Here is a 13,662-nt window from a genome sequence, read left to right as displayed (position 1 = left end):
TAGGAAGATCAAGTGGGCAAAAGCCCTGGCTGGGATGATTTAGTTGGGGATTGATCCTGCTTTGAGCAGGGGGTTGGACTAGATGACCTCCTGAGGTCCCTTCCAACCCTGATATTCTATTATTCTATGAAAAGTGGAGGGGGAGTGGCACTATGTCCAAAATGGCACTACCTCTTTCCTAACACTGATAACCAGGAGAAAATTATCTTGAATATTTACGAATCAATGTCCTAACAGATAGAGCACAAGATGGGGTATCAATCTGTGTCTGCTACAGACCACCAAATCACGCTAGTGAACAGGATGAGTGGCTCCTATAACATGTAGGAAAAAAATAGCTGTGTGATCCTGAGACACTTCAATATGAGTAATGTATGCTAGAGGTCTCATGATGCCAATATTAAAACTATTTCTAAATATTACAGGTAACAATTTCCTAACATGAGAGCAGTCTATACGAGACCTCATCTTGACAGATAAAAAGGAACTGATCACAGAATTAAAAATTAACAATAACTTCAGTACAAGTTATGACTTGATCACATTTATATTCTGTTTGCACACTAAAGTCCAGACCAATAATATACTGTGACAGGGTCAGGCCAGATGCCTACAGGAGAGTGATAGAAGGCAGATATATTAGCCCCAGGTTAAGTAGGTCCCTTTTCCCTGGGTAAGGTAACAGGGAAGGTTCCAGAACAATCAGGAACTTTCTGGGAACAATTAAGGCAGACAGGCTGATTAGAACACCTGCAGCCAATCAAGAAGTTGTTAGAATCAATTAAGACAGGCAGGCTAATCAGGGCTCCTGGGTTTAAAAAGCTCCTCACTTCAGTTTGCGGTGTGCGTGCTGTTAAGGAAAAGTTAGCACATGTGACTCCATTTTGGTTTGGGGCCCACCATTGTCTAAAAGCAAGCACATCATACACCAGGAGGAGTGTTCCTTAGATACTGCATTCCTATGAAAATCCTCCTCCTTGTCTCCAGCCTGCCTGGACTCCCAGTATCTGTTTTTTGTCAGTCCCTAACTCCCTATCTCCTGGCCTTTGATGTGAGGCCTCCCATCCTGATAATAAAAGTTACTGATGCATGGCTTTAGGACCATGCTGTGTAATTAACATATTGGTTTAGCACGAGGAATGCACCAAGCAGGGATAGGTGGTAGATGAGAAAAAGGTTTGCTTATTGGCTAAGGTTTCCGATGCACGAGGGCAACATGCTTTGCTAAAAAGTATACAGCCTTTGTATAATCTGTATTCAGGGTCCCCTCCTGGCTAGCAGGGGGGCACCACGCTCGAGCGTAATAAACTTAGTGTCTTTTGGGAACTCTGCAGTTGTGGACTTTGTTTATGTGCCTCAGCCTAGATTCGAACTGTGCGTGACCTATCAGGTATAATTTGCAGCATTTGTGTGCGTGTCCTACCAGGTGTAATTCGTAGCATTTGTGTGCGTATCCTACCAGGTAAAATTCGCAGCAGTTGTGTGCGTGTCCCCTCAGGTGTAATTCGTAACAGTTTTGGCGACCACGAAGGGACTCTAGGCTTGCCCCAACAACCGAGACTACACTCCTTCTCTCGGACAGCTCCAGCCGGCACAGGGTGAGTTCACCTTTGAGAACTCCGAGGAGGCGGGGTGTGAGCCGTCACTTAGGCGATAAGGTGGCACATTTTGTGTCCTTTTGGTAGCTCATTATGGGTTCTGGGCAGAGTGTAAGTAAGGGGACCCCTTTGGCTGAAATTCTCGAGAATTGGGGGAATATTTCTGGTACCCATGGGTTAGGTAAAAAAAAAGCTGTAATCTTGTGCAAGGTTGAGTGGCCAGCACTAACAACTCAAACACCTTTTGACTGGCCACCGGATGGTTCCTTTGCTAGGGAAAAATTAACAGCGCTTAGGAAAAGGCTGGAAAACAAAGCTCCAGCCCAGATGGATTATTGGTATGTATGGGACAACTGGGCTTATGCGCATGCGAAAGGACGTCCTCTTTCCTCCTCCTTTTCTTATTCATCTCAGGGGTCTCCAGCCCCACTCTGTGCTATGCCTGCTTCTGCCCCTCCTCCGGCTTACCCTCAGCTTTCTGACTTATGCCCGTCACTTCCTTGCTTGCCAATTAGCCATGCTTTCTGTCCAGGTGACAAGCCTCATGGGGGGAGGACTCGGGTAGCCCTTGTAAGTGAAAATATTTAAGAAAAGAGACCAGGAGGGCTGGGGGCTAGTTAAGAAGCCCACCCTCCTTGTTAATTTGGTAGTGAAACAAAGCTGGTGCTCATGGAAGGGACAGTTCAGAGAAAAAAAACAGGATCGGGCCCAAGCGGGCAGGCAACAGATAGAGAGATTGGAAAACAGGTTGGAAACTTGAAGGTCATAATGAAAAAAGAGGAGTAAATAATTACAGGAATGGAAAACGTAAATCCCAGAATAATACTTGGAATGGTAAAATCTAAGTTAATTGGGTGTCGTTTTGGGAAATAAGCAAGTGATTTAAGAAAGGAAAGTAAGAAGTTAACTCTGTAGTTGCTGGAAAGAATTAAGCAGTTGAACTTTGTGAAATACTGGAAAGAAAAAGAATTCTTGATTTCTTTGCAGCCATTTTGGAAAACATGGGCCCTTTTCCAAAGAAATGCAATTATACAGTGCTACTTAATTAATATCTTATTAGGCTCCAAGGGGCTACAATAGGGGGTGTCTTCCTTTTCAGGTCGCTGTGTGTTTGACAGCAGGAGTTAAAAGTAAAAGGCAATCAAAAGTCTGGTAAAGTTTATTATGCCCTTTTTAAAGTAAAAAGAAAAGGAGTACTTGTGGCACCTTAGAGACTAACCAATTTATTTGAGCATTGGTTAGTCTCTAAGGTGCCACAAGTACTCCTTTTCTTTTTGCGAATACAGAATAACACGGCTGTTACTCTGAAACCTGTTTTTAAAGTAAGAATCTTTAACCTGTGGATCCAAAAGCAAGCCGGAAAGCATTTGTTTTAATGCAAATTACCTAACTGATAAGGTAGAGGCCACTGAAACCTGGGCTGCCTATAAAACAAATAACAAAAAAATATAGGTAATTCCTCTGTTTTGCCTGCAATTAACAAGGGTATTTGTACAAAAAGGAAATATTTTAAGCAATGACTGACTGCCCAAAAGGGGTAGATCTGTGTTTTTTTTTTGTCTTTCAGAAAATCAGAGAAAACTGATGCCAGCTGAAAAGCAATTCAACATCTCATGAATTTACTGGCACAATACTACCATACTACCTTTAGTAGTACCTTTGGTGCTACTGGGTGATTATAGGCCTGCTAATCTGACATGGATCCCAGGCAAGATAATGGAGTGGCTGATACGGGACTCAATGAATAAAGAATTAGAGGATAATATATGCCTATCAACATAGATTTAGGGAAACAGATCCTGTCAAACTATTTTTTTGGGTGAGATTACAAATTTGGTTCATAAAGGCAATAGTATTGATGCACTATAGATTTCTGTAAGGTATTTGACTTGGTACTCAACATATTTTGAATAAAAAACTGGCAAGATAAAATTAACATGGCACATATTCATGGATTAAAAGCTGGCTGAGAGGTCTCAAAGTGTAATTGTAAATAGGAAATCATCATCAAATGGGTGTGGTGTCTACTGTGGTATCACAGGGACCTATTATTGGCCCTACTCTATTTAACATTTTTATTAATGACCTAGAAGAAGGCATAAAATTAGCACTGATAAAGTTTGCAGATAACACAAATTGAGGGACTGATAAATAAGGAAGAAGATAGGTTGCTGACACAGAGCAATCTGGATCGCTTGGTAAACTGGGTGCCAGCATACAATATGCATTTTAATATGGCTAAATGTACTGTATACATCTAGGAACAAAGAATGGAGGCCATACTTACAGGATGGGGGACTCTATCCTGCGGAACAGTGACTCTGAAAACGATTTGGGGGTCCCGGTAGATAGTCAGGTGAACATGAGGTCCCCAGTGTGGTGCTGTGGCCAAAAGACCTAATGCAATCCTGAAATGCACATATTAGATAATCTTCAGTAGGAGCAAAGATGTTATTTTACTTCTGTATTTGGCACGGGTGCAACCACTGCTCTAATACTGTGTGAAATTCTGGTGTCCACAATTCAAGAAGGATATTGATAAATTGGAGAGGGTTCAGAGAAGAGCCACAAGAATGATTAAAAATTTAGAAAATAAGCCTTATAGTGATAGACTCACGGAGCTCAATCTACTTAGCTTAAAAAAAAAAAGTTAAGGGGTGACTTGACTATACGCTAATTACCTACACGTGGAACAATTAGAGAAAGGTATAGCAGGACGCTGAAGCTAGACAAATTCAGACTGAAAATAAGGTGTAAAAGCTGAACAGTGAGAGCAATTCCACTTGAACAACTTACCAAGGGTCATGGTGGCTTCTCCATCACTGACAATTTTTCAATCAAGATTAGATATCTTTCTGAAAGATATGGTCTAGGAATTATTTTGGAGACGTACTCTGGTCTGTGTTATACGGGAGGTCTGACTAGATGATCATAATGATCCATTTTGTCATCTATGAAAAGGGGCCATTCTAATCCACACTCCAGATCAGAGCTGATCTAATAATAGCCTTCCAAAGAGATGTAAATACCAGGTTATGGCGTGAAGCAGCAGGTGCCACTAGAGGCTATTGGACCACTAGTACTACTAGAGAATACACCTCCAGAGAGTTGTTCATAAGAAAATCAAGCCAGAGTTTGTCACCATGCTGTAGGTGCAGACTGCACAGTTGTGGACATTTGTTGCACACACAACATTTGAGAGCTTTTACAGCATGAGCTGCAAATACACAAATGTTTACACCTGTGGCAACTGCTCCTACGTTTAGTTGGCATGGCCTGTGGCTCAGCAGACAGCATCATAACAAATCCTGTGATTTACTCTATATTAAGACTTTCTGATTTGGAGTTTAGTGCTAAATAATGTCACCTATAAATGATCTGCTACCACCTGGAGTCAGATGGATGGAGTGGTATGTTCTCGTCTCAAATTCTGCCCACAACCCTGGAGTACTTGGCTGTTTCCACTAATACGATCAGCAGCTAAATAGTTTTCAATGTCAACATTTAAAATGTTGGTTGTCTAAGATGTTCAGAACTTTCATAAGACCAAATGTGGCCCCAATCTTCTGCAAAGCACGTATAAATGGAGAACAGAAGAACTACTGAAGGAAAACAAATATCCCCCACCAATCTGGCAGCATTGTGTGGACTAGCTGTTGAGACACTCTGCTGCAACCACAGCCCATAAGCTGTAACAACAGTTGGAGGATCTCTGCTTCCTTCAGGTGGGGGATTCTGCCAAGTGGTGAATGCACCGACTATCCCACTAATGCTCCCCCACCATGAAGCTAACAGCCTCATCACCCCTGCACAAAAACTGGAAAGTAGTGGGGGATAAGTTGTGCCAGAGTGGGGAATTGTGTGTGTCTGAGGGGAAGGGGTTACTTTCAGGAGAAGAGGCCATTGTCCTGCATTTAGGACCTTCCATGCTTGCATAGGTATAGGAGACAGCACTTAGAATCATAGAATCATTGACTCTTGGAGCTTTTATTTCTTTTGTCTGCAGACTCGGCATTGCACTAGGTAACACCTGGAGCAACATATGATTAATAAATTCATAAGCCAGAAGGGACCATTATGATCATCTAGTCCAGTGGTTCGGGACCACAAAGGGGGTCACGACCCCATTTTAATGGGGTCGCCAGGGCTACAGGCCCCTCACCTAGGGCTGAAGCCGTTAGGCTTTGACTTTGGCCTCTCCGCCTGGGGTGGTGGGGTTTGGGCTTTGGTCCCCTCTCCTGGGGTTGTGTAGTAATTTGTCATCAGAAGAGGGTCACGGGGCAATGAAGTTTGAGAACTGCTGATCTAGTCTGACCTTCTGTATAACACAGACCACAGAAATTCCCCAAAATAATTCCTAGAGCATATCTTTTAGAAAAAAATGTTTAATCTTGATTTTAAAATGGTCAGTGATGGAGAATTCACCACAACACTTGGTAAATTGTTCCAGCGGTTAATTACTCTCACCATTAAAAATGAACACCTTAGTTCCGGTCTGAATTTGTCTAGCTTCAACTTCCAGCCATGTTAGGCCTTTCTCTGCTAGACCGATGAGCCCATTTTAAAATATTTGTTCCCTGTGTAGGTACTTATAGACTGGGATCAAGTCAGCCCTTAAATCTTCTCTTTGCTAAACTAAATGAGCGCTTTGAGCCTATCACTACAAGGTCTGTTTTCTAATCCTTTAGTTATTCTTTGTTGCTCTTCTCTGCAGTTTATCAACATCCTTCCTGAATTATGGACACCAGAACTGTAAACAGTATTCCAGCAGCAGTTGCACCAGTACCAAATACAGAGGTAAAATAACCTCTCTACTCCTACTCAAGAATCCCCTGAAACAAAATCTTACAATTAATGGGATATGGTGAGAATTTCTCAGCTTTGTTCCTTGTTCTTAGCCAGATTTCACGAGAAACGTATGCATACTCTCCCCCCCCCCGCGAGATCTCTTGATCTTCTGTTGTCTGTGCCGAGGTCCTGTATCCTAGCAAAACAGAAAGAGGAACAATTCAGGATAATACCATAAGGATTTTTCTTCTTGTTTTAGTTTTTCAGTTCACATAATAAACTGCACCTTACTAATCTCTCTCTGTCATAACACTTATGAAGGGGAAGCACTGGCCTCTTCAGTGAAAAAAATTGTTCCTCCCCTCAAACCTGGGTGAACTTGTAAAGGAATTAGAATAGGGACCAACCCATGCAGTGGGAGATCTAATCCCTTTTCTTGCACAGGGGCACAATGAAGTTTTCATTATCCCAAGCCATTCATTCCCAATAAATGGGTGATTAAACTCAGCCTGGACTTTCTCACTTGATGGCAATTGCATCAGATCCCCAGCAACTTGTTCCAACTTCTAAAGTATTACTTTTTCCTAATATTTTTCCTATCGCAGTTTAAGCCTGTTCTTACTTGCTCTACAGTAAGAATCACTAGCCTCTAACCTGGCTTCAACACTTTTTCTCCTGTCACCCTCCATCATTGTTTCTGGGTTGTATACGCTCATGTCTCCTAACCTTTTCTCCTGTGTCTTATTCACCAAATCGTTTGTCATTTTTTCCATTCCAGTTTCTCTCTCTCCATTATGAAATGAGGGTCTTCAAACGAATCCTTGCCAGGTTGGGACAGCACTTAAGACATCAAGGTGATAGGTGCCATATGAATTCCCAAGAGGGAATAAGGATCTCAGCTGCCCACCATTAGTCCCACCCAAAGTCTCATTTTCCACCGCCCTCCTCAGTAACATCTCAGGCCTAACTAAGTTTCAATATCAAGCAGTCAGAACCACCCTTTTTCAATAGCCCTCTATGCTTCAGGCTTGGGAACCCAGAGTGTATAGCCTTCCTGTTCTAAATGGGCTGGACATCTACATCTTCACAGCATTACAACACTGAAGATATGGATGGCACAGTGTTGAGAAAAGCTACACAGTGGTTCCCCAAATCCAGTGCCTAGTAAAGATATGACTGACTCAGGTGACAAAACAGCTGTGGTCCAGGGCGAGAGGTCAAGTTCTATCATGGATTAGAAACTGGCTAAGAGACAGAAAACAAAGATGGGCTAAATTGTCAATTTTCTTCATGGCAAAAGGTTAACAGCAGGTGCCACAAAGTTCCCTTTCAAGGATGGGGCTTGCTTAATGTAATAATTATCTGGAGGAGGGGGTTAGTAGGGAGGTGACAAAATTTGCAGATGACAAATTATGTAGACTGGTCACAGATAGAGGCAATGGGGAGAAACTTCAGAGGGATCCTAAGAAAACTTGGGAAAACGAGCAGCCCGATGGCAAATGAATGTCAACGGATGTTGACAAATGCAAAGAAATGCACAATGGAAGGAATAATTCACTATTCACATATACTACTGACTTCTAAATGTACTGTACAAACCAGGAAAGATCTGTGGGTCACTGTGGGCAGAACCAGTCAAAAACACAAAAACAAAACAAACAAAAAAATGTTCGAATGCTAAAGGAATAGGATGGTGAAAAAAATTATGGCTGTCAATTAATCGCAGTTAACTCCAGTGATTAACTGAAAAAAAAATGTGATTAAAATTTTTTTTTTTGCAATTAAAGAGTTAAACAATAGAATACCAATTGAAATTTATTAAATATTTTGGATGTTTTTCTACATTTTCAAATATATTGATTTCTATTACAACACAGAATACAAGGTGTACAGTGCTCACTTTATATTTTTGTTTGCAAATATTTGCACAGTAAAAAAACCAAAAAAAATAGTATTTTTCAATTCACCTCATACAAGTACTGTAGTGCAATCTATCCTGAAAGTGTAACTTACAAAGGTAGATTTTTTTTGTTACATAACTGCACTCAAAAACAAAACAATGTAAAATTTTAGAGCCTACGAGTTCATTTCATCCTACTTCTGGTTCAGCCAATTGCTAAGACAAACAAATTTGTTTACATTTACGGGATATACCGCTGCCTGCTTCTTATTTACAATGTCACCTGAAAGTGAGAACAGGTGTTCACATGGCACTTTTGTAGGCAGTGTTGCAAGGTATTTACATGCCAGATATGTTAAATATTCATATGCCCTTCATGCTTCAGTCACCATTCCGGAGGACATACTTCCATGCTGATAATGTTCGTTAAAAAATAGTGCATTAATTAAATTTGTGACTGAACTCCTTGGGGGAGAATTGTATGTCCACTGCTCTGTTTTACCCACATTCCGCATATATTTCATGTTACAGAAGTCTCGGATGATGACCCAGCACATGTTGTTTGATTTACGAACACTGTCACTGCAAATTTGACAAATGCAAAGAAGGTACCTGTGATGTTCCCCTCTGGTGTTATCCGGACCGGTGATCTGCTAGGTCACTCCAATCCTTGACTCTGGGAACCAGCCTTAACCTGCTCTGCTGTGAGAACCCCCCGCTCCTGGGCTGTTCACGCACAGCCTCTGGCATGTAAGCTGCTCCCAGCTACTTGCAACCGAATGACACTAGCGAGTATCTCCGGTCCCAGAGACAACCGTCTTGCAGTGTCCAGTTATGCCCCCTGGACGCTGCAAGCTTATATGACTTGGTCAATTTAACAAAGAAATTGATATGTACCAGGATTGTTATCCCAAGGGGAGCCTCTGACACACTTCAGACCAAACGCACTGCTTCAGGTAGAACAAACAAACAAATTTATTAACTATAAAGATAGATTTTAAGTGATTATAAATCAAAACACAAGTCAGATTTGGTCAAATGAAATAAAAGCAAAACGCATTCTAAGCTGATCTTAACACTTTCAATGCCCTTACAAACTTAGATGCCTCTCACCACAGGCTAGATGGTTGCTCCTCAACCAGGCTCTCCCCTTTGATCAGCATTTCAGTCGCTTGATGTGGTGTCTGTAGATGTAGGTGGAAGAGGGAGAGAGCATGGCAAATGTCTCTCCCTTTTACCATGTCCTTTCTTCCCTCTTGGCTTTGCCCCCCACCCCCTTCAGAGTCAGATGAGCATTACCACATCGCAGTTCCAAACTAACCAATGGAAGGGGGGGTGACTCCCTCGAGAGACTAACAGATTCTTTTTTTGCTCCCTAGGCCATCACCCTTTGTTCCTCTGTGGTTGGGCTGGGTTTGTCTCATCAACGCCCTGATGAGGTGTGAACTGCCTTTCTGCTCTTGCAGAGTTTTTGCCTGGGCTTATTTTAAGCCATGGGGATACATTTTCAACCTCATGACTACCTACATGAAATTATAACCTATAACAACAATGCTCAGTACATCATGCGCCTTCCGAAGACACCCAATATGACAAACTTTGCACTGGATATCACATAATCATTTTACAAGGGGCTGCTGGGTGTCCCCCGGAGATACAGAGCATCACAGTACCAATGTGAGATTTCTAAAAATAGCTACAGCACTTGACCCAAGGTTTAAGAATCTGAAGTGCAGTACAAAATCTGAGAGGGACAAAGCGTAAAGCATGCTTTCAGAAGTCTTAAAAGAGTGACACTCAGATGTGGAAACTACAGAACCTGAACCACCAAAAAAGAAAAACAACCTTCTGCTGGTGGCATCTGACTCAAATGATGAAAATGAACATGCATCGGTCCGCTCTGCTTTGGACTGTTATTGAGCAGAACCAGTCATCAGCATGATGCATCTCCTCTGGAATGGTGGTTGAAGCATGAAGGGACATATGAATCTTTAGCGCATCTGGCACTTAAATATCTTGCAACGCCGGTTACAACAGTGCCATGCGAACGCCTGTTCTCACTTTCAGGTGACATTGTAAACAAGAAGCGGGCAGCATTATCTCTTGCAAATGTAACCAAACTTGTTTGTCTGAGCAATTGGCTGAAGTAGGACTGAGTGGACTTGTAGGCACTAAAGTTTTACATTGTTATTTTTGAATACAGTTTTTTTTGTACATAATTCAACATTTGTAAGTTCAACTTTCATGATAAAGAGATTACACTATAGTACTTGTATTAGGTGAATTGAAATACACTATTTTTGTTTTTTACAGTGAAAATATTTGTAATCAAAAATATACAGTGAGCACTGTACATTTTGTTTTCTGTGTTGTAATTGAAATTAATATATTTGAAAATGTAAAAAACATTCTTCTATTATTGTTTAGCAGTGCGATTAATCATGATTAATTGTTTTAATTGCTTGACAGCCCTAGTTATAATTAGAGAGACACGGTGAGTAGGGTAACATCTTTCACTGGACCAACTTCTGTTGGTGAGAGAGACAAGCTTTGGAGCCCACTTTATCTCTCTAATATCCTGGCATCAACGTAGCTACAACTACGCTGCATTCAATAATGGCATTATATAAGTCAGAGCCTCACCCTCACTGGGCATATGATGTTCATTTCTGGTGGCCACCCTATCTGCTTCTGTAGGACAAGAGATTGAAAAGATTGGACTGTTCAGTTTAGTGAGGCGACAGAAGAGCAGGGATATGACAGCAGGATAAAAAATGACAGGCCCAGAGAAGTTGGATTCAATGTTCCTACTTACCCTCTCAATAAAAGAGCAGGGAGACAGCCAACAAAATTGAAAGACATTACGTTTAAAACTGATAAAAGAAAAGATCTTTTTACACAATGCATAACCAACCTGTGGATCTCAATGTCACTACACATTATTGAGGCCAAGAGCTTAGCATGATTCCCAAAAGGACTGGACAGTTATATGGACAATAAGACAACTTTGTTTAGCTATTGCTGGCTATACAGTATTTGCATTACTCTACACTTTAAAAAATTTTTTTTTCAACCTATCCTGCTGTTTCTTCAGTCTGGATATTAAAAACAAAACTTCTAATTTTAAATCAGTCTGCTCTTCAAATGTTTTAGTGGTACACGCTAAACTATATGTAAAAAGCCTCTTACAGGCTGCAGTACCACACAAACGTGAAAGAGAAAAATACTGCTGTAGGTGAGTTTCTATTAGCAGAGATAGCAGTTTCACTGTGGGTATGTCTTCACTGCAGAGTTAACTTGAGTTATACACTCAAGTTACATTTCTCAAGTTAGCCAAGCTCAAGTGACCACACCGTGAAACAACATTTGAGCTGCTGTGTCCACTCAGCTGTAACACTAAGACATCTGGGGACGCATCCCACGGTTCTCTGCACTGCAGTAAGCTGAGCTGCTCTATGAATTCTTCCCCAATAAATTGCAAAGAAGTTGTCTGTCCTTACAGAGGGAACTTTGGGACAGCTTTGGAGGACCAATGGCACTCAAGTGGAGCTAGCCTATGTCCACACTACAGTGGTCATATTAGCAGCTGACAAGTGGCACTAACTCAAGCTTTAGCTAATAACCCCGGACAAACCAACCAATTTGAATCTAAAGCACCACCACACTCAAGTTAATAAGTTGTACGGATGGAACTTGAATTGGGGGTAACTCAAATTAACTTTGCTGTGAAGAAACTCTATGGCACAGTGTTCATAAAGGCTTCTGGCTCAATGCTATCAGAAATATTACAAAAACACAAAAGCTCCCATTATGCCAACAAGAAGCAGGCACATGAAAGACAGTACCCCCACTTCAGGGCCATAACCCTGGTATCAGGCGCCAACCTCATTTTACTGATATCCAACCAATTTCCAAATACTTAAAGAAAGGTAAGTAGACTAAGTCCCTGTCACAAGGACATAGATTCTAAAGAGGCAATACACAAATCGAGGCACACGATGGGATACTGATTGAACAGTGACATTTTACATGTAATTTATGGGTCCCCTGAATACCAGGGTGGATAAAAATCAAGGATTTTAAAAAAAAAAAAAAATTTTTTTTTTAATTTTTTTGATAAAACACTTTTTGGGGAAAAAATAAAACTATCTAAAGATAGTTTTAATTAAAATACATTATAGCTCAAAGATATCTCATCATGGAATAGGGATTATAAATTCTAATTCTATAGTATGAGACAATATATTCATGTAATGTTTAAGAAAAGTTTTGTAAATACATTCCAATAGTTCACGGATTAGGGACCCAATTTTATGGTGTTCCAGGGGCTTCTGTATAGATTATTTAAATTATTATTTTTATCTACCTATTGGGACTCAGTGCTCAGTCCAGAAGATACCATCAGAGATGCTTAGTTTTGCAGTTCTCAAAATGTGGATTTGTGTCTCCAGAGATAACATGCTTGTTAACAGTAAAAATGTTTTTAAATAAATAAATATATACAAGGTGAGAAATAAGAGACCTCAACCCTATTGTCCCTCTGCAAATTTGTGTACACAAAGTCAATCCCTTACCGCTCTCTAAAAGTGCAAAGTTTCAAAACGTTCAGTGAATAGAAGATTGTTGGGGGTGGAATAGATCTGGACAAGGAGAAGAAGTCTGGAGATAAATGTGAGAAAGGAGGGACAGGCAGTAGAAACAAAAGTGAAACTGTTTGAGCAGCACATTCCAGAAGTCTTGAGGTCTTTCTGAGCGTAGCCTTCATTGATTTGAAATCTACCATGCTATTCTCTCACTAGAAGGGAAAATCTATAATGGCAGCAGGCCGTAAGAGACACCCAGTTTGGGAATATTTTAATGAAGTTCCTCAACCTGTGGGTAAGACACGCATGCGTGCAAAATGCAAACGGTGCAACAAAGAAATGCAAGGCCTAGTTGCCCGAATGAAATATCATGAGAAGTGTTCCTTCTCAGGAGGAAGCTGCGTTGAAGATGATGAAAGGAACATGTCTGAACATGCAGGATCTTCAGGTTGGTAATTTTTTTTTTATTTCATACTTCTTTCTTAAGGACTGCCTGTCCTCCTTCTGGACTATTCTTGAATTCTCATATTTGAGCAAAAAATATAGTTGTTACTTTATGGTACTATCATTTCAGATGCAGTTGTGATAAAAAAAATAAATAGCTGAAATAGGCAGATCTCCCTTTTACAATTTCACCTTTAAAGTAGTACTGAGTGTCAGTGAATGAGCAATGAGTAATACTAAATGGGCAGTATGGTAATAATAATTAAATAACTGCACTGACTTATTTTGTTTAGGAGAATCCATCCTCAACATACAGGATTCTGAAGACTATCCACCTTCAAGATCACCA

At 40.8% G+C, this 13,662-nt stretch overlaps 1 protein-coding gene across 1 annotated transcript in view; it reads right to left on the bottom strand.

Moving 5' to 3' along the window:
• The window catches only part of ZNF512 (zinc finger protein 512), a 61,267-nt gene extending 47,618 nt beyond the window's left edge, over nucleotides 1-13,649 (bottom strand). Inside the window, 1 exon segment of the mRNA XM_037893572.2 lies at nucleotides 13,594-13,649. Within this exon segment, the coding sequence (XP_037749500.2) occupies nucleotides 13,594-13,625 (32 nt within the window). The 5' untranslated portion in view covers nucleotides 13,626-13,649.
• Between the last annotated feature and the right edge of the window lie 13 nt (nucleotides 13,650-13,662).

The sequence above is a fragment of the Chelonia mydas genome, chromosome 3 (assembly GCF_015237465.2).
Source record: "Chelonia mydas isolate rCheMyd1 chromosome 3, rCheMyd1.pri.v2, whole genome shotgun sequence".
Classification (NCBI taxonomy): Eukaryota; Metazoa; Chordata; order Testudines; family Cheloniidae; genus Chelonia; species Chelonia mydas.
Note: the sequence above shows the minus strand (reverse complement) of the source record. Positions and strands in the feature narration are given on the sequence as shown.